Below are 25,800 nucleotides of genomic sequence, written 5' to 3'. Positions count from 1 at the left end.
TCCTTGGCCGCCCTCCCCCTACAGTTAAAAGGCCAGCAAGCCACCCTCCACCCATAATCACATAAGAAGTGGAGAAAGGGTGGTGTGGGCTTCTCCAGGGGTTAATGAGGGCTGCCAGGGGTGGTTGGTTGGCTGCCTGCTCTCCTAATCAAGGGATTGTTGTGCAGCTGTACTTGCTAGGTAAGTGGGGAGGAGGAGGGAAGGCATCAGGAAGGTTCAGGAGCTGCACTCCCATGAGCTCTTGCTGAATTCAAAGCCTGGCAGTAGGTCATGGCTTCAATCCCCAGCACCTCTCGTTGATTGGGTAGTAGGTGACATGAAAGACCTTCCTCTGAGATCCTGGAGAGCTGCTGCCAGTCAGAATAAATAACACAGGCCTGGATACACCAATAGTTTGTTTCAGGATAAGGCAGCTTTTGTTATAGCTTTTGAAAGCTAAATGTTTCTTTTAAAAGATTGTCTGTTTAAAAATGCTGGCATTCTGTAGTACTTCTAAAATTGTCAAATATTTTAAAATAAATTTAAAATGATTTTATTTTATTCTGCCATCTTCTTAGCCAACAGTCCTCAAGGTGACCTACTTTAAATTTAACTCCCCCCTTTCCAGCAGAAGTAGAACTGAGGTCTGGTGAGAAATCTTCGAAATTTTAAGTAGTCTAGCAATGCAGTCCTAAGCAGAGTTCTACCCTTCTAAGCCCATTTAGTATAAGATTGGACATCTGTTAAGACTGGAAGTCTGTAAGTGACCTATGTTCTCCAGTTTTGGCCTTCTAAATAAATGGGACCGAGATAATTCCCCATACATGACTTGGTGGTAATAACACACAGACACACATACTTTCTTTGTTTGCATCAGTAGGAAAACAGTTTTATTAAAGACCCACATTCAATAGAGTGCCCAAGACCAGCTCCATGAAGATTTGTTAACTAACACGCAGGGCAATGGTAGCAACCACCAAAGGTTTCGAGAAGAAGAGAGTAATGCAATGAGCCCAGAGACAGCCCATCCATGGATACTTGGCTCTCATGAGTTCAACAAGTTACAGAAAACTTGTTATTGAGGTGCTGCTTTGGAAATTTATCTGACGTATGCTGGTGGAAGAAGAACAGAGAACAAAACATTACCTTTGGGGAAGGAAATAATATTGCAAGCTAACAGACTCATTCTTAACCAAAGGGATGCCAAGAAAGTGGCCTTCAGGAAAGTTTGGGGCAGGAGAATAGGGCTGTCAGGTCCCTCCTGGGAACAGGCAGGGGATGGGGAGGACTTCCCTGAAGAAAAAGAAAGTCCCAGATGACATTGCACAGAAAGTGTCATCATCACACCAGATACATCCAGGTGACGCTCTGGTGTTTTGATAAAAACTCTATGGTAAAATTGGCTTCTATCATAGAGTTTTTGCCCAAATACGAGAGCATCACCTGGACATCACTGATGTGATGATGTCACTTCCTGTGTGACACAGGCAACAAGGCCTGGGCCTTTCTCTTTCTCCAGGCAAGTCCTCCTGCCAGCCAGCTGATTAGTGGTTGGGGAGCAGAGCCTGGCAGTGAAAGACCCCCGACTCCACCAGGAGATCTGGTAACCCTAGAGGAGGATTAGGTGGACTTCCAGATCTGGAATCAGAAAACAATTGTGTGGGGATTGGTTTGTTTTTAAAGCTGCAGTTAAACTGCAGCATTAGCTTTCAAAACATTTTACAGCTGTATCTGAAAAGATCAGGAGGGTGAAGGAGGCAGGGAATAAAGGACAAGTGTTTGAGCAACTCATTGTCAAAGGATGCATATTGCTAAAATGTATATTCTGCTGAATTAATGAGGTCAGATATGCAGATCAGAACCTATAACTGGGGCTGGAATGGTTGGGCACTTGTCAAAGGCCATGTCTCAGCAGAGGGCCGTTGCCTGGCTGGAGATGCCAGACTGATCACCCATTCCTCAGTGGGAGAAGGGCCTGAAAGCAACTGATGAACCACTGAGACTCAAAGAAGTGTTAGAAAGTAACATCTTGCAGCTGATTGGAGGGGGGCCACAATGGAGAACCCAAAAGACCTGCAGCCAAGCCAAGGAAGTTGGGGATCTGTACAAAAGAGTTAAGAATTTCCAGAGTTGAGAAAACCTTCTGTATCACTTGATCCCAGAAATATTCATTCTGTTGTATTACGAAATTAAGTCATCCATTCCTCATTCCTACCCCATTTCATAGGGAAACCACTTGTGAACCATGTTTGCTTTTCAACACTGAAGGCAAAGGGTATTGTAAGAAAGGGTGAGTTGTGCCTTCTTTTACCCCAGAGCAACAGATTCCTTTTTTACCTTTGATGTCAGTCACCAATGGCTGGGAACGGCTAGGAGAGCTGGGGCTTCTGTGACTCCCACTTGGTTGTCTGGAAAATCCTCCTGTTTTGGTGCTACTGCGGTTGCTGTTAGAGAGAGGGTCAAAGGGGGCATTGGGTGGCCAGTCACAGTGCATATTGTTCATTCAGCATCCTAGCATTTTGTAGAACTTTAGTTGAGAAAGAACCAACGCAGCAAGTCAAGGCCATCACCTATAACACCCTCCCCCGCCCCCCATTAATGCATACTGTTCAGACCATCTTCTCCAGCTGCGTGCTATAGGAAAAGTTTTGGTAGACTCTTATTGAACTGTCTGGTTTGGGGCGTTATAGGACAGTTTCTCAAACACTAGCGCTGAAAGGAATTCGCACTTGAAAATTCTCCTTGCAGCACAGTTCTCGAAGGACGTCCGTTGTTTTGTTGGCATTCCTATTGTACATAATATTTGACCGTTAACAGTGGTGTTGTTTTGTATTATATAGCCGAGGAAAGATATTGTTTATTAGTTGGCAGTAGATAGCATTTGAGCTTTCGTGCCTAGCAGCTGCCAACACCAAAACAATAAAGACATTTCAAGGCTCCTGAGTCGCTCATATTCTGAGGTTTAAAAGTTTTGGAATGGTGATGAATCAGAATGTTTGCAAATAACACATTTCAGCTCTAAGCAGAATTGTTCCATTGAGGATATGTTACTGAGGCACAACTTCACACCACCCAAGAAAGACAGGCACTCCCGGCCCCAGAGATTCCAGGCATAGAATGTGTTGGCCTGATGTGGGATGTTGGGGAGGGGTTGGCGATTTGGCTGGTGTACCGACCGCCTAACGCACCGGCCAACGCCTTACCGTCCCTGGTGGAGGCCGCGGCGGGCTGGGCGTTGGAGCACCCAAGGCTTTTGGTCTTGGGTGACTTCAATGTCCATGCTGACGACGCGGCCTCCGGCCAGGCGACGGACCTGGTGTCATCCATGGCGACACTAGGACTCTCCCAGGTTATTACAACGCCCACTCATCAGGCGGGACACATGTTAGACCTGGTCTTTGCGGCCGGAATATCAGTGACTGATATTGCAATGGAAGCAGTGCCATGGTCAGATCACTTTGCCCTTAAGGCTCGTATGGGAGTGTCACCCAAAACCTGTTTAGGCGGAGAGCGTATTTTAGCTCACCCGCGGAGCCAGATGGACCCGGAACGGTTCCTAACGGCTCTTCGGGATACCTGGCCTGCTGGCGACTCCCTGGATGATCTGGTAGAGTCCTGGAACGATGGGCTCTCCAGGGCCATCGAGGAGGTCGCACCCAAGCGCCCTCTGCGTTCCCGCCCGAAGCCGTCGCCCTGGTTCAACCAGGGGCTGCGGCAACAAAAGCGGGGACTCAGACGGCTAGAGAGGCAATGGCGGCGTACTCGAGACGAAGTGACCCGAACATCTTATAGAGAGAATTTGAAGGCCTATGAGATGGCAATCAAAGCCGCAAAGAAAGCGTTCTTTGCGGCTAAGATTGCGTCCGCAACTTCGCGCCCGGCCCAATTGTTCGACATAATTAGAGGACTTACAACACTGCCGCAAGGCAGACCAAATTCTATTGAATTGGAAATAGGCTGTGAGGCTTTTGCGAAATTTTTTGTGGATAAAATCGCGTCACTCCGCCCCGACTCCTCTGCCAATTTTGAGACAGTTAGTGAACCCGAGGCTCCGAGCCTGTCTTCGGATTATACGCTGGATGACTTCGACCCCCTCAGCCTGGAGGAAGTTGACAGGATACTCTTAGCGGCTCGCCCAACTACCTGTAAATTGGACCCATGCCCTTCCTGGCTTATTAAATCTTGCCAGGGTGACCTTAGATATCCTATACGGGATATCATAAATAGATCCCTGAGGGAAGGGCACTTTCCAACGCCACTGAAAGAGGCCGTGGTCCGTCCCCTCTTAAAGAAACCATCTTTAGATCCGGCCCAATTGGCAAACTATCGGCCGGTCTCAAATTTGCCCTTTTTGGGCAAACTTATCGAGAGGGCAGTGGCGAAGCAGCTGCAGACTTTCCTGGAGGATGCTTCCATCCTTGACCCATTTCAGTCCGGCTTTCGCCCGGGACATGGGACGGAGACGGTGCTGGTCGCCCTAATGGATGACCTTCAACGGCATCTGGATCGGGGCGGCTCGGCGGTGCTGATGTTGTTGGACCTGTCGGCGGCGTTCGACACGGTCGACCATCGGCTACTGAAGGGTCGCCTCGCCGACGCAGGGATTCAGGGGTTGGCTTTACAGTGGCTTTCCTCTTTCCTTGAAGGTCGGGGACAAAGGGTCGCAGTTGGGGGGGAGCTGTCCCGGAGGTGCACACTTGACTGTGGTGTGCCTCAAGGGGCGGTTCTCTCCCCGATGTTATTTAACATCTATATGCGACCTCTTGCCCAGATTGCCCGAAGGTACGGGCTAGGGTGTCATCAGTATGCTGATGACACCCAGCTCTATCTATTGATGGATGGCCAGCCGACCTGCGTCCCGGAAAATCTAGACCGGGCACTATATGCCGTGGCTGAATGGCTCAGACTGAGCGGGCTGAAGCTTAATCCTGCGAAGACAGAGGTCCTTTGCTTGGGTCGCCGTGGTCCGGAAGGGGGAATCCCCCTACCAGCCTTTGACGGTGCGCCGCTGATAGCGGCGGACAGGGTCAGGAGCTTGGGGGTGCTGTTGGAGCCTTCCCTAAAGATGGAGGCTCAGATAGCAGCCGCTGCCAAGTCCGCGTTTTTTCATCTTAGGCGGGCAAGGCAGCTGGCCCCCTTTTTGGAGCGCGACGACCTAGCAACAGTGATCCACGCTACGGTCACCTCGAGGTTAGACTACTGTAATGCCCTCTACATGGGGCTGCCCCTGTCCCGAACTCGGAAATTGCAGCTGGTGCAGAATGCCGCGGCCCGGCTGTTATTAGGTCTCCCAAAGCGGGAACACATTCAGCCGGGTCTTCGGACCCTGCACTGGCTTCCAGTAATATACCGAGTCCGGTACAAGGTGCTGGTTATCACCTTTAAAGCCCTATATGGCTTGGGACCTGTCTACCTGAAGGACCGTCTTTCCCCGCACGTTCCCCAGAGAGTACTGAGGTCGGGAACACAAAATCTCCTTACTATCCCTGGGCCGAAGGAAGCCCGGTTGAAGTCCACCAGAGAAAGGGCTTTCTCTGTTATGGCCCCTACATGGTGGAATCAGCTGCCGGAAGAGGTGAGGGCCCTGCGGGACCTTGTTCAGTTCCGCAGGGCCTGTAAGACGACCCTCTTCCGGCTAGCCTATACTTAGCTTGAGAATTTTACTGTAACTTGCTGGATTCCTTTTATATATAGCTGAAATATTTATGTGTATTAATAACTAGGGTTTTATCTGTTTTATCTGTTTTATCTGTTTTAAATATGGATCCCTTTATATGTGTAATTTTGATGGATCTACTATTGGAAGCCGCCCTGAGCCACTTGTGGGAAGGGCGGGGTATAAATCTTAAATAAATAAATAAATAAATAAATTCCAAGACCCCACAGATCTCTAGGGACTACCTACACAATGTCCTCCTGGCTGCCCTCTAGCAGGCTGCGGTACGTCTGGATCTCCTGTTCCAGGCGACACTTAACGTCCAGCAGCTCTCTGTACTCGCGGTTCTGGCACTCCATCTCTGCCCTCAGCTCCGCCAACTGCTGCTCCACGCATGAAATCTGGTTCTGTATTTCAGCCAAGTGGTTGTTGTAGCGACATTCGGTCTCGGCCAAAGAACCTTGCAGCGAGTCTCTCTGAAGAATTCAGGAAGATGTGAAAAAGGAAAAAGAGCTGAAACGATACTAAAAAATTACAACCGAGGATTTTTTTCTAATGAAATTCTGTGACATTGGGGCCTTGATGGAACCGGCACAGTTCTGCTCTGTGCTCTCTTACTGACCACCAAAGCTGTGGTGGATGTAGTCAGCAGTCCCTCATGTGGACCCTAAGGCATGCTTCGACCCCTTTCTTGGCACCCTCCTAATATTTTTACTAATTGGGTGGGGTCAGGTATTGTGGTTGCTTCATAGTGCTTCTGATTGGCCAATGAAGATCTGATTGGCTGTGTGGATTTAAATAATGTTTTGGCAGCAGCTGCCGCCACAGTTTTGGTTTTATTCTCCTACTCACTCCTGTTTCTCAATGTATTTGTTTTAAAATTACCACACTTTCCCTTTGCACTCGGGCTTCCTCTGTGTGTGTGTGAGCCTTCCATGACAGCCATTTTGTGTTTGCATCTACCACCCCATCTCATAATTCCCCAAGAGCCCTCAGACTCACAAAGGTTGGAGACCCCTGACCTAGGTAACAGTGATTTGGAATAACCCAGGCAATGAAAGTTAAAGGGGGCAGACCCCTGTTTGTATGAGCCCTCCTGTGAACATTGAGATCCTGTGAATAGGGTTGTCAACCTCCACATGGTGGCTGGAGATCTCCTGGGGTGACAATTGATCTCCAGGTGACACATCAGGGAGCAAAACTTGGGGAAAATGGTCACTTCGGAAGGTAGACTACAAGGCATTATGCCTCATTGAAGCCCCACCCCACCCCTCCCCAAACCCCACCCTCCTCAGGCTTTACCCTGCACAATTTCCAGGTATTTCCCAACTTAGAGCAGGCTACACCTAATCTATAATCCTGCAGAGCTCCACAACCTCACAGAAGCCACCAGGAATGACTCTCTGTGCCTTTGGAGATGAGCAACACTGTGAACTGGCTTGATCATGAAGGAGGTGAGAAGGAAAGATTCAAAGGGTCCAGATTGTATGACTGCAGAGACGAGTGTTTACCAGGCTAAGCTGGGCCTGAAGGTCTATTTCCAAGGTCTGCAGCTGGCGTTTCAGATCAATGACTTGGTTGTTGCAATCTTCAAATTCCTTGCTACTATTGGTGACCTCCCGATTCACTTCCTCCATCTGTGAAAAATTAAGGGATGCAAAACTGCAGGGTCATTTCCCCACAAGAAGTCACAAGGGGAACCATTGGGTTGATCCTATGATTACTTTGGGCTGTGTAAGAAGATGTAACAATAGCAGGGGGGGAAGGGGTTTCCAACAGGTAGCTCTGAGCTATCAGTAGTTCACCAGCTGCTGCAGAGTAGGTAATTCATTCTCTAGAACAGGGGTGGTCAACAGTAGCTCTCCAGATGTTTTTTGCCTACATCTCCAATGGTCAATGGCTGGGGCTGATGGGAGTTGTAGGCAAAAAACATCTGGAGAGCTACCGCTGGCCACCCCCGCTCTAGAACACCCAGGTAAGACTGTGAAAATATCTTCTATAGGCTTTTTTTTTTTTTAAGCTTTTACTTCTGACTGCCTTTCTCTGTACTGCATAGCTTGGTAGCTTCATTTCTGTAGTCTTCCTAGTCCATATTCTGTTTTCAGAACAGAGCAGAACTTGGTGGTATGGCAGTGGGGTGTGTGTGTAGATAATATTTACTTAGCTCTCATAAAACAAAAGGTTAGCAACCACTGTTCCAAAACAGCTTTCAAAGAGAAGAGAGAGAATAATTGTCCATCTTTTCTCTAAAGGAAGCAAAACATCTCAATTACTGACAAGTAGATTGAACGTTAATTAATTGGTTAAACATGGAAGGGAGGGGAAAGGAAATTATACAGTGCAAAATAACCGTGTCAAAATAAGAGTCACCTACTACTCCACTATCCAAAGTCTGAAACCTTTATCCAGCCTAAGAGACCTCTTCCAACTGAAGTTACTCATCCTCCAACAGAAGAGTCACTTAAGTTGGAGCAAGAGTCCTTGGCCTTCCAAACTGGAGAAAAGGATTCCAAACTAGTGGAAGCCGTGTTAGGATGGAAGAACTTCCTCCAAACTAAGGTAGGATGCATGTCATTATATTCCCTTCTCAGTTTCCATCTAAAACTGTCACATCTAGCTGTTCAATAATCACTGTATTTGCTCTCTCTCTCTCCCATCCTTTTAAACATGTTAAGAATCACTCGTTGGTGGAACCAACTCCCAGAGATGGTGCGAGCCCTGCGGGATCTGAACCAGTTCCGCAGGGCTTGCAAAACCTCTCTGTTTCAGCTTGCTTTTGGGACAGAACCTGGCTAAATGGATCTGTAGCCATCTAGCCATCTTGCGCACGTTTGTGATCTATAGCACTTTATAGCACCGGTTTTATTTATTTAATTAACTATGCAATTGAATTGCAGCTGAACTGTATTTTAAAATTGTCTGTTTTATATTGTATTTTATTTATATCATGGTGTACCATGTCTGTGAGCCACCCTGAGCCCGCCTCAGCGGGGGAGGGCGGGATATAAAAATAAATTTAACTTAACTTAACTATTCCAATTGTGCTCTCCCTTGGTCATCATAGCTGTACGCTAATAACCAGGGAAAGAGCCATAGCTTCAGTAGCAAAGCTACTGGTATGTAGCAAAACTTTGTCAAGGCCCACCAGAATGCCCTAAAGAATGTCCAAATTAGCTCTCCCAGTTTGCCAGGTTTGGGATTTAAACTGCTTTCTGTAGCCCATGTACTTGGTTAGCAGCTAGTTTTGTGTCAAGACACCACACAATGAGAAGATGGTGGGCCAAACCAGTGACTCATAAGGAAATCACAAGAAAGGAGAAGGAAGAATATCACTCTCCTTCCTCCTCCACAACTCCAGAATAAGACACAAGGAGTGGGGTTTAAGTTACTCACCAACATGGGTCCAGATATGGCTCAAAGCAGCCAGTTGCTAACTTCTACCATATCTGCGTCTGAGGCTTAGATCCCACCCACCCCCCTTCAGTCTCTGACTGAACACCACAGACAACCTACCTTATTTTCATACCACTGCTCAACTTCTCTGCGATTATTCTCAATCATGGTTTCATATTGGCATCTCATATCTTCCAAAATCTTCTTCAGGTCTGGACCTGGGCAAGAATTGACTTCCACACTGACGTCTCTATTGGCTTGACTCTTCAACTCCTTTACTTCCTGAAAGGGGGAGGGGAACACCTTTGGTTAAGCTGAGCACAACCTTTGTTTGAAATGAATGGGGATCTTTCTTAGTGTTTCTTCTGTTAAGAGCTGCCTTCTCTCTGCAAGGGGTCTTGCTGGGGAAGAGGCTCACCTCCTCGTGGTTCTTCTTGAGGCAACACAGCTCTTCCCGGAGGGACTCAAGTTGCATCTCCAGATCAGACCGGCAAAGGGTCAGTTGATCCAGGACTTGGCGTAATCCATTGATGTCTGCTTCCACATTCTGGCTGAGAGCCAGCTCGGTCTCATACCTGCATCATAAGCAAGAAAAATAAAAAAATGTCTCCTGTAGGGTTGCCAATCCCCAGGTGGGGGCAGGGGATCCCCCGGTTTGGAGGCCCTCCCTCCGCTTCAGGGTTGTCAGAAAGCAGGGGGAGGGGAGGGAAATGTCTGCTGGGAACTCTATTATCCCTTATGGAGATTTATCCCCATAGAAAATCATGGAGAATTGATTCGTGGGTATCTGGGGCTCTGGGGGGGGCGGCTGTTTTTTTAGGTAGAGGCACCAAATTTTCAGTACAGCATCTAGCGCCTCTCCCCAAAATATCCCCCAAGTTTCAAAACGATTGGACCAGGGGGTCCAATTCTATGAGCCCCAAACGAAGGTGCCCCTATCCATTATTTCCTATGGAAGGAAGGCATTGAAAAGGTGTGCCATCCCTTTAAATGTGAGGGACAGAATTCCCTTTGGAGTTCAATTATGCTTGTCACAGCCTTGATCTTGGCTCCACCCCTAATGTCTCCTGGCTCCACCTCCAAAGTCTCCTGGCTCCAACCCCAAAGTCCCCAGATATTTCTTAAATTGGACTTGGCAACCCTAGTCTCCTGTTTGAGCTTGCTACTAAGAGATTGTAGACTTCTGAAAGATTACTCTTTGGATACAAAGGCCTTGAGCTTGCAACTCTTTCCTTTCCCTTCCCTATATCTACCTGAGATCCCTTCAGGGGCCTGTCTTATTTACAGACTGATGGGGGGGGGGGGAGAAGAAGTGAAAAAGGAAATGGGTCTTGTGTCATTCATAAGGACTCACTTCAGTCTAAAGTCATCTGCAGTCATCCGGTTATTATCAATATCCAGAACAAGCTTGCTGTTATCCACTGTAGCACAAATTATCTGTGGGAGGAAAATAATTGAGGAAAAATGAATGTTTCCATTAGGTGTTTCTTGTTGCACATGTCTAATTGCAGTTCCTGATTTTCCCCAGTCTCAGACTCCCAACCTAGTAAGGCTGGCAGCGGCCCACCTATTTCTGTGCTCCTCTTCCTGTGTGACTGTAAACCTGTGTGTTCCCTGTTCATCTTAGGCATCCTCTAGCCCAGGGGTCCCCCCCCTTTTTAAGCCTGTGGACACAGGTCTTCAGTTCAGTTCAGTTCCTCATGTGGAATTCTAACACAGCATGGTGGGCATAGGCACAAAATGGCTGCCACAAAAATGGCTGCGATAGGCGGCGGAGCCAGGCACAACATGGCTGCTGCAGCTTACTTTCAGTCACACTGCGAAGACCCTGGTGCTATAGTGGCAACTGCTGCTAAAGTAACATTTTTAACAATCTGCACAGCCAATCCAATCTCCAGTGGCCAATCGGAACCCTTGCTGGGCAAAACTCCCACCTGACCCCATCCATGTTCTAACAATACTTGGAGGGCACCAGGAAAGGTGCTGGTGGTTGAGGTCCCCACTCTAGTCTTGACCTCTAGGCCAGAACTGCCCAAATCACATTCCTTGTTTGCACTCTTGTTGCTGTTACTGCTGCTACTACCACAGCACCCCCACACAGTGACCCTTGGGGTAAATATTCCATTCCTCCAGAGGATCAGAATAATATATATATTTTACAAAGCATTTTCTTTTTGCAATTACACAAGAATATTCTTCCCTCTCTTCTGACTCAAAAATTCACACTCGGGGGCATATCTGCCATTTCTAGGCTTCCCAATCCCCAGGTCCCAGAGGGGGATCCCCCGGGTTTACAGGCTTCCCCCCTCCCCCAGCCAGCTGGCCGGCAGGGGAAGCCCCGCCCCCAGAGCCATCATGCACCTCCATGAACGATTTCCATAGGGAATAATGGGGAATTGAACTGCGGGTATCGGGGGCTCTAGGGGGGCTGTTTTTTGAGATAGAGGCACCAAATTTTCAGTATAGCATCTAGTGCCTCTCCCCAAAATACCTACCAAGTTTCAAAAAGATTGGACCACGGGGTCCAATTCTATGAGCCCCAAAAGAAGGTGCCCCTATCCTTCATTATTTCCTATGGAAGGAAGGCATTTAAAAATTTATGCAGTCCCTTTAAATGTGATGGCCAGAACTCCCTTGGAGTTCAATTATGCTTGTCACACCCTTGCTCTTGGCTCCACCCCCATGTCTCCTGGCTCCACCCCCAAAGTCTCTGGGCTCCACCTCCAAAGTCCCCAGATATTTCTTAAATTGGACTTGGCAACCCTAGCCATTTCCAGCCAATCCCCACAAACCCACACCAACCAACACCCCCCACCCCAAACACACACACAATCTTTGGAGCACTGTTCTGCTTAGTTAAGTATACTCATCTCTCCCCTATGCACTTGCTTTGGTTTGGCTTGTAGTAGTTGATTGTGTTGTGTGCGTGTGTGTATATACCTGTAGAGTATAATTATGCTTAACTAAACAGACTAGCCCTCAAACTTTATCGCACAGTGCCCCAAAGTAATTAGTAAATACATGAACATGCACTTCATTTTACATTATAGGCAGATTGACATATAGATTAGATCACACACATTACACTTTTTCTTTTCAGGGCATCCCAGAATTAATCTTCCTTTCTTCACTAGCTCTGTAATTATCAAAGCCCTGAGTTACTTTGTTCTTTGTCTTCATTGGACCCACTATGGGGAGCAAGAGTGACAAAGCCATGCCCTTCATTTGTCTAGATCCCTTTAGATAAAACACCCACCACCAGGACATGGCCTACATTTTTCAATAACATAACATTTTTAAAAAGTTCAGACGATTTTGAAGGAGCCTTGCTCATGGAATTAAATAAAATGCCCTACTCTCTGGAAATTCAAACAGAGCATCTAAGCCCTAGCCTATGATATACTCATCAACATGGTTTATCTGGCCATGCATTGGAGAGGAAGAATTTTCCTACCTGGTTTTTCAGGTCTTCAATTTGCTGATAGTAACTGCTGTAATCCTTTTGGTCATAGAGAGGTCCTTGTTGCTCATACCATTCCCGGATTTTGCCCTCCAGCTCCATGTTCTCCTCCTCCAGGCCTCGCACCTTGTCCAGGTAAGAGGCCAAGCGGTCGTTGAGGTTCTGCATGGTCATCTTTTCATCGCAGGAGATCAGGGGTGCCTCATTGCAAACACCAAATCCGCAACCGGCAACATGCCCATAGCGGGAGCTGCCAGCGCTGAACCCATAACCACCATCTATGATACCCCTACTGCTCCTTACTCTTTCAAAGCCATCCATGCCACTTGCTCTACTCATCCCATCACCATAACTACTAAAGCTTCTCCCAGAGATGCTGCATCTAGCACTGCCTGGGGCAGGAGATGCATCTCTGGCTGCTGAAACAACCCTGACACCACTCTCTCTGGTGCTACCGTTGCTGCTTCTTGGTCTGGTGTACACCGTAGTGGTGCTCTGTTTGGTGTTGAAGCTCATAGCAAAAGTTGAAAGCAAGCCCAAAGCCCAAGAAAAAGCCAAAGACGCTCAGCTTGATAATAAAAACCAGACTGCAGATGTTTGCATGCTCTCAGATCTTTATTTATACTGCAGTGTGGGTGTCTCCATTAGGGTGTTCCTATGACTTCCCCATGCTCTTCCGCAGGGCTAGCTCGCCTGGCTGTCTCTGCCAAGAAAAAATTGTCCCCGAGGCAAAATCGCCTCCAGAAATCTCAGTCGCAAACACAAGGCATTTTGTGGCATCAGCACTTTTTCTCCAGAATACCTGTCAGTGATGGTGTGGAGTGAATTGTCAGCTTGGTCCCTTGCTGAGAAATTTACAGCAGAGCAAAATAACACTGCCTTAAACTATAAGCAAGGAAGGAATAATTACAGCTTATTGCAATGAAGTATTCTTCCTCCATCATTAAGGTGATTTCATTTTGATTTCATTTTGATTTAATGAGCATGGGATTTTTCTTTTCATGGTAAAGATCAGAATAATTGCAGAGCTGTGAAACACTCTAATTGGGGGGTGAGGGAACCAGACATTCTACTTAGGGGCTCATTTTTTTCCAGTCTCGGCCTGGTTCACCTGCCAGCTCAACATAGCCAGAGGATCGAGCCCACACAAAACGAACAAGACATAATCTGGTTGCAGGTTCCCAGGAAGAGAGTTCAGCCAGAAAACATTCCATGAAAGGGATGCGGAAATACGGTTCTGTCAGGCTGGTTGAGGGTTACTGGTCCTAATCCTACTTGCCTCTAGACTCACCTGTTATTCTGGCACTTGATCTAGCAGAGGCTCCCCATAACCAAGTCTTATTGGTATTACCTTTGACACAAGGGCAAGGAAGATAGATAGACAGACAGACAGGCAAGCAGGCAGGCAGGCAGACATATAGATGAATAATTAGTTTGTAGTCTGGAAAGCCACTGAACCAAGATAGATAGATAGATAGATAGATAGATAGATAGATAGATAGATAGATAGATAGATAGATAGATGGATGGATGGATGGATGGATGGATGGATGGATGCCTCACTTTGGGCAGGACCGGAGCTCCAGAACTTCTACATTTTATTGTGCTCTTTCTTTCTTAACATTCTCCCCCAAATACTTGCTTTTGGGCTCCATTGTTCAAACCCCCTCTGAGAATTTTGCTGAGCTCTAAGATTTGACAAACTTTCTAATATCCCCCCCCCCCACAAAAAATAGGAAAGTAACCAAAACATATAAAACAGTCAGATGGAAATCTTTATCATGCCACTGTGGCCACATAGGAGAAAGTAATTTAAAAAGCATGATGGGAGTCAGGTTTTATTATGACAATTCTAATTCAAGAAGCATTTTAAGGCAGATGCTAAGTTGATATAATTTTGTACACCCTCCGGTGATGTCAGGAGCATGTGGCACATACAAACGAGTTACGCTAATAAGTTGTGGTAATAAGCTCCAGCACCTTTTTTTTCAATGAAATGACCCCTGGCATGGAAAGGAAGGAAACTACATTCATGCCTCTCATGAAGACACTGCTAGTGGCTACACAGTTCTTTTTTTAACATTTAAAAAAAAAACACGTTTATGGCTACACAGTTCTAAGAATCCAGTCTCTTCATTGTTTTTAAAGAGAGTCTCTAGTTCAAAAACCCTGTGAGAGAGGTGAGGCTGAGGGCCAGAGTGACTGGCCCAAAGTCACCCAATGAACTCCCATGGCAGAATTTGTGTCTCCCAAAGCCTGAAATGGTACCCATTGCATCTTGCTGCCTTGCACACAGGTTTTGATATTCACAGAGAAAAATAAGAAAAAAATCATTCATTCATTCGGCCGGGTGTGTGTGTGTGTGTGTGTGTGTGTGTTGTACTCATTAATTAGAAGTACCGTTGGTAGGGATTATTCAAATTACAAAGACCCCTGCCATGAGGCACTCATTTGAGTTCCTCTGTATCCTATGAGTACTTACCTTCCTTCCATAGTTTGTGGCTTAATAAGAACGGGGGGGGGGGGGGGGGACCTCCCATCTACACATGCAAATTGTGCAACCAAACAAAATGGATTAGGCTTCCCAACCCCCAGGTCCCAGCAGGGGATTCCTCGTTTTCACAGGCTTCTCCCTTCCCCCAGCCAGCTGGCCGGCAGGGGAAGCCCCCCCCCCCCCAAAAAAAATCACCATGTAGTTTTAGAGCTTCTGCAGTTCGGTTTTTAAAATATGTGCCTTTAAGGCTGAGCAGGAAACAGGAAGGGCTTCGGAGAACGGCCCCTCCCTTTTGTTTTGCTTTGGTTTTCAGATCAAGTCAAGTTCTGAAGAAATAAGACCCAGTGAGTATTTGTGTATGAGAGGGAGGGAGGGGGCAGGGGATTCCCTGGTTTAGAGGCCCTCCCCCCCCTTTAGAAAGGGGGGGGAGGGTAATGTCTACTGGGCACTCTATTATTTCCTATGGAGAACGATTCCCATAGGGAATAATGAGGAATTGATCTGCGGGTATTGGGGGCTCTGGGGGGGCTATGTTTTGAGGTAGAGGCACCAAATTTTTAGTACAGCATCTAGTCCCTCTCCCCAAAATACCCCCCAAGTTTCAAAATGATTGGACCAGGGGGTCCAATTCTGTGAGCCCCAAAAGATGGTGCCCCTATCCTTCATTATTTCCTATGGAAGAAAGGCATTTAAAAAGGTGTGCTGTCCTTTTAAATGTGATGGCCAGAACTCCCTTAGAGTTCAATTATGCTTGCCACACCCTTGTTCCTGGCTCCGCCCCCAATGTCTCCTGGCTCCGCCCCAAAAGTCCCCATATATTTCTTGAATTGGACTTGGCAACCCTAAAATGGATTCTGGTCGCATTTGCAGAATTCTTTCTTGCTGTTAAGTGAATGCTGTAATTTGGGTTGCAAGCCAGAGATATCTTTGCCAAATCACCCCCGAATTAATGTAGTCTTGTGACCAGTGTTCCCTCTAAACTGAGTTAGCATGCGCTAGCTCACAGATTTTTGGCCTCCAGCTCACACATTTTTGTCTTAGCTGAGGAAGGATGACCCCAGAGCACAATAATTTATGCAGAAGCTCACACACAACTTTAATGCCAGTAGCTCACAACTTTCATGCCTGTAGCTCATGAAGTAGAATGTTTGCTCAAAAGACTCTGCATCTTAGAGGGAACATTGCTTGCGACCCCCCCCCCCTCCTTTCATTTAATTTCAGGTTATGCAAATGTTTAGGCTATCTGCTTCCCATTCTGCTGAAAGGATTAGTTCATGTGAAGGAAATATGTAGAACTGCCCTGAAGGGAATGTCATGCTATAACAAAATGTGGTGGGAAGATTCTTAGACATCTTTTCTAACGCCCAGATTTCCTTGTAGGAAATGGGATTTAAAAATCTGCATTCTAATTTGCATTGGAAGCTTTCCCATTCTTTGCCAGCTGGAGTTAGGAATTCCAGCTGTTCTGCGTGTTGTTGTTCCAGGTCTGGCCATAAGGTGTGAATTTCAGCCTTTACAAATTTTTCATTCTGAGATGCCAGATTTTAGAAGTTCCTTGGATTTATTGCCAAAAGTTCCATTTCTGCTCTAGTAGGGTTTTTTTTTTTTAGTTTTTTTTTTTCAGTAGAACAAAGAATAATCCTTCTTGATTACTGATTGTTACTTAAATAGCTAAAAGTAGATCCAGGATTTGTTATTGTACCGGGAACATCATGCCAGGGACACTCTAGGACTCGCGATAAAAACTCTATGGAACTGTAGAGAAACTCCATTGCCAGAAACTCTATGGTACCATAGAATTTTACTGTGAATCCTAGAGCATTTCCAGTGTGATGCTCTAGGACTCGCAATAAAACTCTATGGTACCATAGAGTTTTATCATGAGTCCTAGAGCATCCCTGGCCCGGCATCCCCAGCATGATGACGTCACTTACACAAGGAAAAATTTCCCTGCCTCAGCAGGACTTGGCAATTCTACTGGGGAGGACAAGCACTTCAGTGGGGTACAATGTCATAGAGTCCACCCTCCAAAGCAGCCATTTTCGCCAGGGGAATTGATCTCTTTAGTCTGGAGATGAGCTGTAATTCCAGGAATCTCCAGACCCTACCTAGAGGCTGTCATCTTTACTTCAAATCCCCACTGTTAGGGTTGCCAGACTTGGCCCAGCACCCAGACTGAGGACTGAGGTGCTGGGTACATGGCAGGGGCTCAACGTCAATGAAGTTGCTGATGTCACTGCATTACTTCTGAAAGCAACAAAGAGTAGCTCCAAAAATTGCCAGAAATGCCATAGTTTTAACATAGAGTTTTACCATAGAGTTTTCTGGCAATTCCTAGTGTGGCATAGTAAAGTCATCATGGTCACTGTTTTATTTTTCTCTCCTGCTGTCACGCAGAGTGGCAGTGGGCATTAGAGCTCGCCAGCAGGAGGCCTTTCACTTTAGCAAAGCACCTGGCAAACCTATGGTGGGTGTCATGAAGCCTGGGAGGGGGGGCGACTGTGGACCAGCCACTCTCTCTCAGCCCATCCTACCTTACAGCATTGTTGTGAGAATAAAATGGTGGAAGGGAGACATACGTACATTGCACTGAGCTCCTTAGATGAAGGGCAGGATAAAAAAAATGTACAAAAGCAATAATAAAGATGCCTCCTTTCCCCCTGTATCCCCCAGATTTCCCATATCACTGGTGGGAGGTGGTACTTGGTGGGAGGAAGGATTGAAGAAGCAGCTGAGGTGTCTCCTGTTCTGAATGGGATTGCACCCCCTCCAAAGGAACAGGTTGGTACTGGGGGTGCTGTTGGACCTGAGACTCCTGTTTGGATAAGCCGGTAGCACCAGTGTCCAGAGCACTTTTCACCAGCTTCAGCTGATGAGCCAGCTGCAGCCTTTCCTGGGCAAAAATGCTCTTGCCACTGTGATGCATGCCCTGGTAACAGCTACATGAAAACATCTAGATTAGACTACTGCCATGCACTCTATATGAGGCTGCCCTTGAAGAGTGCTTGGAAGTTACCATTTGTATAGAATGTTGCAGCCAGAATGGATCGGAAGGGGTCACCAAGTCACTTCAGTCTTGCTCTATTCGTAATGGGTCCCAGTTATCTTCCAGGATCAATTCAAGGTGCTGGCACTGACCTTAAAAATCCTATATAATTTGGGCCCATGACTTGCCCACTCCCATATGAACCTACCTGACCACTCTGGACCTGTTCAGAGGCCCTGCTTCAGGTGCCTGAACCATCTGAGGCTAAATGGGGGCAATCCAAGAATGGCCCTTCTCAATTGTGGCACTGAAAGGTTGGAATTTGTTCACCCGAGAGATTGGTCCCACCCCCCAACACTGTTTTCAGCCAGTGGGTGAAGACTTTTCTGTTTTATTTGGTGTTCCATCAGTGACATTCATTATCCCTCATTCTCTTTTATGTGTTTATATGAATGTGTTTTGTTGAACTGTGATAGATAGATGATAGCAGGGATTTTTTTTTGAGCGGGAAAGAACAGGAACGCAGTTCTGGCTGACTTGGAGTCAGGGGGTGTGGTCTAATATGCAAATGAATTTCTACTGAGCTTTTCTACAAAAAATCCCTAGATGAACACAAGAAAATCTTACGGTTGTCGGATATTTCTTGGGATTACTGATCTCCAGTAACAGAGATCAGTTCATCTGGAGAAAATGGCCCCTTTGGAAGGTGGACTCTGGCATTATAGCCTACTGAAGTCCCTCTCTTCCCCTAACTCTGCCCTCTAAACCACTGCCTACCAGCTATATGTAGCTCTGCTCACTGTACCCGATTCCTCGTCTGATGAAGTGTGCTTAAAGCACATGAAAGCTTACATTCTGAATAAAACTTTATTGGTATTAAAGATGTGACTTGACTCCTCCTTTGTTCTACTGCTTCAGAACCAACACGACTGCCCACTTGGATCTATCTGCCCTCCTCGGGCTCTGCTCCCAAAATCATCAGATATTTCTCAACCCAGAGTTGGCAGCCCCTCAAAAAACCCCTCCCACTTGGTCTTGGATGACCAGTCTTGGATTATCAGAAACAATCCTAGAATTTCAGTGGTCAGCATGGCAGTGAAGTGGCCATAAGAAAGCATACCCAAAGCGATGCTGGGTTTGGAAGATTTTATTAAACATAGAAACTTTTTTTATGGGGTGTGGGGGGGTTCTTTCTTCGATGAAAGAAAGGACATTATTTAGTTTGTGAAGAAGAAGCCACTGTTAGCTATCATCGGCTTTTGAAGCGGGTCTTATTTTCTCTGTATAGCCACCTTTAGGGATGCTTGTGTGGAATCTTCTTATGATAAAGGTATCATTATCGTTTGAAGGTCTACAGAACAGTGTGGGAAGAATTAAATGGTTTGCTGTGATGCCTTTTTTTTTCTCTTGAGAATGAACAGATCCAGTGGTGAAGAAGTAGGGAAATCAAGAGGGCTCTCTATTCAGTTGGATCAGGCAACGCTGAGGCATTTATAACTGCCTTGGCCAGTCCAGAGGCTTCTTATTGCCTGGCTCTCAGTGAGGCCTAAATTACTCAGAATCTTGATCATTTATAAGACTGCTTCACTCTCACTTTATAAGCAAGGAAATCCCTTTCGTTACTTATTCTAATGTCTCAAGAAGGTTAGGTGTGCAAGTAAATTGGATGAGGCTTTTAGTAATATGTTTCCCACACGTGTGCATAGTCAGAAGATATGCCTGAGATGTTATAGAACCTTGTGTCTTTCCCTGTAATATGTCCAGTGGAACATAAGTCACGGTGCTTCAGCCCACAAGGTCTTTTAGAGTAGCCGTTCATCTTGTTTTATGCAGGAAAGGCATACTTTGAGGTCAATCCTTGTCCAGCACCAATATGGTGCAGGCAATACCATACATCCCCAAAACTGCTACCTGAGAGACCAGTCTAGGGTTGCCACTGCCAGCTCTGGTTTGGGAAATACCTGTAAATTTATGTGTGGGGGGGTTGGAGCCTAGGTAGGTGGGGTGTGGGGAGGGGAGGGACCTGAGCAGGATATAATGCCATAGAGTCCATGCGCCAAAGCAGCCATTTTCTCCAAGGGAACTGCTCTTGGTTGTCTGGAGATCAATTGTAATTGCAGGAGATCTCAAGTACCAACTGGAGATTGGCAACCCTAGAGACAACCATTTGCCATCAGAGAGCAGGACTCTGGAACCTGAAGGTGTGGCTTCCAGGTAGGTCTGAAACTCTCAAGATCTTCATAGTACAAGAATCCAACCACTCTACCCAGATCTGCGCTCAGGGGGTTAATACCAAAACTCTTAGATGATGTCTTCATGGTCTTCGCTTCCCATTTGAAAGGTTGTTTGGTTGCTGCACCAAAACGGTTTGGTGGCTTCCCTGTGGTCCCAAGGAGAAAGAACCGGTCAAGCTAGAAACAGAAACTCTGCTCCGTAGACAGTTCCTCTAAGCTGTCATTGCTCATCGCTCCCTTCAGGAAAGCGCTCAAGCCATTCCCCATCTACAAACTCAGCAAAGATCAGCCATCAGCTGAAAATGAAATTATGGATGTAAAGGTCCTCTGGGCAAGGAGGGGAGAATCTGAGAACTATAATTGGTATGGAGGAGTGGCTGTGAGGGAGGACAGCCTTTTATTGCTTCCCTGATGGAGTTGCCTAATGAACTGTCTGCAACAAACTTTGTCTCCAATGCGACATTCCAATCTCTTACTCTTGGGGCATTTGTAGGCTTCAACTGCTCCAGACCTGAGACCCACCTTTAAGCCCAGCCTGACACCCCAGGCTTTCTTTTAATATTTAACTGTGTATGGGTGGTCCCCTTTCTCTTTCTTTCTCTCTCTCTCCCCATGGGTTGGATCCAACCACTTTTCCATGGGTAAAAAGGGGAGGAAGGGTCTTTTTTGACTACCCATAAAAGCTGTGCTACAGAGCATGAGACCTGCACAGACATAATCCATGTGAGGAAAGGACCAGGGCTTTTTCTAAGCAGGAACGCACAGGAACGCGGTTCTGATTGGCTTGGTATGAGGGATGTGGCCTAATTTACAAATGAGTTCCTGCTGGGCTTTTTCTACCCCAAAACCCTATGTGGAACAATGGTGATGTCAAGGGGTGTAGCCTAATATGGAAATGAGTTCCTGCTGGGCTTTTTCTACCCAAAAACCCTATGTGGAACAATGGTGATGTCAAGGGGTGTAGCCTAATATGGAAATGAGTTCCTGCTGGGCTTTTTCTTCCAAAAAAGCTCTGGCAAGGACTGTAGTAAAGAAGGGAATTGGGTGAAGATTGCGTTTTAAGAAATCCTGGCTGGATCAAGCCCCATATTTTCACTTTCCTCTCTTCCTTTCCTTTCCTTTCCTTTCCAAACATCCCTTTCCCTCTATCACTTTTTATTTTTATGTCTGTCTCCTTTCTCAGCTTCTCCATCTTTTGCTCTGCCCATCTGTTTCTTGTCTCCGTTCTCTCTCATTCTAGCATTTCGCTCGATTCCCTCCCTGTGTCCTTTTTAACTTTGCATCCATACGCCTGCTTGAATGTACCTGTCCCGGATTCTTTCTGATCATCTTAAGATCCAGCTAGTCCTGCACAGAAATTCACTGTAGTGTAATGGTCAGAATGTTGCACCATGATGATCTTGGAGATCCATGCTCAAATGCTCTCTCTGCCATGAAGTTCACTGGTTGACCTTAGGCAAGAAACTCTCTTTCAACTTAGGCTGCAGCCACAAAGTGATGCATAGTTTTTTTAGGTGGGAGGTGGCTTTTTAAAATTCCAGATGAAGAAGAAGAAGAAGATATTGGATTTATATCCCGCCATCCACTCCGAAGAGTCTCAGAGCGGCTCACAATCTCCTTTCCCTTCCTCCCCCACAACAGACACCCTGTGAGGTGGGTGGGGCTGGAGAGGGCTCTCACAGCAGCTGCCCTTTCAAGGACAACCTCTGCCAGAGCTATGGCTGACCCAAGGCCATTCCAGCAGGTGCAAGTGGAGGAGTGGGGAATCAAACCTGGCTCTCCCAGATAAGAGTCCGCACACTTAACCACTACACCAAACTGGCTCTCCAGATGCCTCCTGAATTTTTAAAAAGGCCTTCTCACCTAAAAAAATCCTAGGCATGGCCCTGCTATGTTCCCAGGACCACCTCCATGTTCATAAACACTCCATGTGTCTTCTTCTTCTTCCTCTTCTTCTCTCTATCTCTCTCTGTTCCCCTCCCCCTCTTCCTCAGTTGTATTTGTGAGTTTCTGTTTCCCTTTTCATGAGGACTAGTGAGGATTTTCACATCCACCACTTCCAGTACTCCAAAAGTAATTTTAGAGTTATTCCAATGCCAGACAGCATGCAGATCGATAGGGGACTTTTACACTTTAGGGGAAGCACCAGTAACACTGCTGTAACCCGCCCTTCCCTTCCCTTGGTATAATTCAACCACAAGTTGATGACCAAAGGCCTAGATCAGGGGTGGCCAAACTCACTTAATGAAAGAGCCACATAGAATAAACACCAGATGCTTGAGAGCCGCAAGACACGAACATCAGATGTTTGAGGGAGGACGGGAGATGGGGAGGTGGAAATAAAGCAACTTTAACTTTAAATGCATTCTTCAAGCTGCCAGCTGGCTTGGCTTGGAGAAGTGGTTTAAAGAGACAAATGCATTCTCCGAGCTGGCCAACAGGATGGTGGGGGCTTTGAGAGCTACACAATACGTGTGAAAGAGCCACATATGGCTCCCGAGCCACAGTTTGGCCACCGCTGGCCTAGAAAGTCAACATCCATCCCAAGCCATCTGACCAATTCATGTAAATACATCATAGAAACATGGTGCTGGAAGGGGCTCCAAGTGTCATCTAGTCGAGTCCCCTGCACAGTGCAGAAAATTCATTGCTACCCCGCCGCCCCCCCAAAGCGACTCCTGCTCTGTGCCTAGAGAAAGGCAGATCCCTGGACCAACCTGCTTTGAAAATCCTGCCTGATCCCAAAGAGGCGTTATCCCAGATATATAAGGAAGGGTCACGAGAGCTGAGCACTGGCTCACCCCTTCCTGCCCTCCCTCTCACGATCAGCCCAAATCTGGTTCCTGCAATCTACAAAGGTCCTCACATGGCCAATGGCAAGTTTCAGAATAAGCATTTGTAGTTTGCATCTCAAAATTCATATTCTGAAATTTAAAATATATTTGTACTGCAAATGCTCCTCTAGATGTCAGCATGGGGAGAGTCGTGGCACTTTAAGGAGTTGTTCAGTCACACAAAGGAGAACCCTGGTTCAACCTGGCCCCACTAGGGACTTGCTGTGAGAAAATAGCTTTAAAATAGGAGGAGGAGGAGGAAGAGGCCTTTGGATTAATACCCCACGCTACACTACCCAAAGGAGTCTCAGAGTGGCTTACAATCTCGTTTCCAAAGATTTCAGGTTTTCACGGCTGGTAACATCATTACGGTTTGTAGAAACTTTCGGGCTCAAGTGCCGTGTTCTACTGGAGAAAGTTTTTCTTCCAGACGTTTCGTTCTCAGCTGCGGAGAACATCCTCAGTGGCGTTGAAGCCGGAGCAGGCGCTCTGACCTTCTTGGCTGCTGTGCATTGAGACTTTGTCTCCAAAGTCCAGTGGGCTAAAACTCCAGGGGAATTGTTCCTTTTCTCAATGCACAGCAGCCAAGAAGGTCAGAGCGCCTGCTCCGGCTTCAACGCCACTGAGGATGTTCTCCGCAGCTGAGAACGAAATGTCTGGAAGAAAAACTTTCTCCAGTAGAACACGGCACTTGAGCCCGAAAGATTCTACAAACCCTAATCTCGTTTCCCTTCCGCTCCCCACAACAGACACCTTGTGAGGTAGGTGGAGCTAAGAGAGTGACTGAAACTGCTCTTGAGAGGAACAGCTCTGCGAGAACTTGTGACTGACCCAAGGTCACTCAAGCAGGTCAATGTGGATAAGCAGGGAATCAAACCTGGTTCTCCCAGATAAGATTCTGCACACTTCACCACTATACCAAACTGCCCCTTTGGCAGCTTTAACTGGCCAGGATAACTTTTTCTCCAAAGCCCAGTGGGCTAAAACTCTAGGGGAATTGTTCCTTTTCCATTAAGACTAACTTGCTTGCAGAAACCATCAGAACAGATGTTTGCTCTGATGGCTTATTTTATGCAGAATGGCTGCTCTCTGCTGCAGGTAACTTGTGTCTGGGTTCTTTTCTCCCTTCTTGGTGAGTGGATGCTGTATCTTAAGGCGAGGGGCTGGCCAGATGTACACGTCTGTGACCAGATTCAAGATAGCCCAACACCTGAAATGGGACAGGCAGCATACAGAGTGTGATCACACCCACTAAATAATCTGCTTTTAATCCGCTTTCAAGGCACTCTCCAATTGGATTTTGCTGTGTGAAATGGCAAAATCCACTTTCAAACAGTTTCTGAAGTGGATTGAAACCGCATTATTTAGCATGTGTGACCGTACCAACGGCGTTGCCACTTCACTGCGTGAGGAAGAGAAAGTCTGACTCTGTCTTTTGTTCTCATTCTGTGCTCCCTATCAGCTGCCTCAGCTGCCTTTTGGTTATGCTTCAACACTCTTTGCTCTTTGCTTTGTCTCTCATTCTCAGTATGCTCCGTCTGTGAAATTAATTGTCAATGCAATAAGTATGCTTTGCTTGCCTTTCCACAAGTTGCATAATTGATGTGATTTCACTAGTGATCTGTGGCTTGACTCATTTGCTTGAGTGATCTGTTTCTGTTTGTTTAAAGCTTTCTGCCAAGGGTTCCCTGATAGTCTTCAAGACTCAATCCAGCCACAATATTCCCTATTTGTGTAACAAATGTCTCTAGAGCAGGGATTCCCAGTGTGGTGTCTATTTTGTAGTAGCACCCGACCACTCTGTGTCTGCATTCCAAAGGTGCTTGCAGGCTCCAAAAAGTTGAGGACTCCTGCCCTAGAATGCCTTCTAAATACTTACTTCCTTAATAATATTGTGTGCCTGGGTGTTATCCACATGGCTTGGAGACAGTAGTCTGTGACTGGGCTCATCTGTTTTAATTTCCATTCTGTATGCACTCTTTCTTGCCTTGAACCTGTGAAAAGTTGAAAGTCTGGTCTGGATTGTGCTATGTAGATCTGTGGTCTGACCTGGTGCAATGTGTGGATGGTGTTTCTTTGGGGCAGAAGATTTCAAGGCATGATAGAACTTTGTCCACTTATTATCATGGTGTTTTCTGGAGACTTTGTCCCCTGACCCACCAGGTTCTTCTCTAAGCCTCCATTTAATGACTGGCTCCAGTTGGTGGACCAACTGGTAACAAGTGAGGTTGACTATGCAAGCAGGATGTCTGCTGTCATATAACGGATTGCACTGCCAATACATGTGGGGTAATTGCAAAGCCTGATAGGCCTGGCTAGCATTTAAATAAAGTCACTAAGCCTGTTAGAACATGCCCCCAAATCCTTTGCATCTTATAAGGATTCCCTGACTTAAATGCTGAGGCTCCTTAGCAGAGAAGTTCTGTGGAAAGAGTTCCCTGACATAGTAATTGGAAACAAATGGTCTAGACCAGGGGTGTTGAACATGCGGCCCGGGTGCCGAATTAGGCCCCCACAGGGCTCCTATCAGGTTCCTGAGCAACTGACTCTTGTCTGCTTCTTTCTTCCTCTCTCTTGCTTCCATCTGCATCTCAGCTTGCTTTGCAAGGCTTGCTCAAGAACTATCGAGCAAAACCTCAATTTTCTTCATTGGTTAAGGCTCCTCCCCCTCCAGGTCCCCTAGGGAGGGAGGGAAAGAGCCAGAGCTTCCTTTGCCCAGTTTCCTGGATCCCATGGGAGAAGTACAAAGAAAGCACCTTTAAGA

The 25,800-nt window shown here is 46.6% G+C and overlaps 1 protein-coding gene across 1 annotated transcript; it reads right to left on the bottom strand.

Annotated features, from left to right (window-relative positions):
- Positions 1-838: 838 nt before the first annotated feature.
- On the bottom strand, positions 839-13,080 carry LOC132584275 (keratin, type I cytoskeletal 19-like). Its single transcript, XM_060256124.1, has 8 exons — positions 12,483-13,080; positions 10,383-10,465; positions 9,447-9,603; positions 9,149-9,310; positions 7,147-7,272; positions 5,885-6,111; positions 2,317-2,423; positions 839-1,092 (listed from the first exon to the last, which is right to left on the bottom strand). The coding sequence occupies exons 1-8, from the start codon at positions 13,002-13,004 to the stop codon at positions 1,079-1,081; spliced, it is 1,398 nt and encodes a 465-aa protein (XP_060112107.1). The 5' UTR covers positions 13,005-13,080; the 3' UTR covers positions 839-1,078.
- Positions 13,081-25,800: the final 12,720 nt, after the last annotated feature.

The sequence above is a fragment of the Heteronotia binoei genome, chromosome 15, assembly GCF_032191835.1.
Source record: "Heteronotia binoei isolate CCM8104 ecotype False Entrance Well chromosome 15, APGP_CSIRO_Hbin_v1, whole genome shotgun sequence".
In the NCBI taxonomy this organism is placed as follows: Eukaryota; Metazoa; Chordata; class Lepidosauria; order Squamata; family Gekkonidae; genus Heteronotia; species Heteronotia binoei.
The sequence above is the reverse complement of the archived record's forward strand: the minus strand, read 5'-3'. Positions and strand labels throughout refer to the sequence as shown.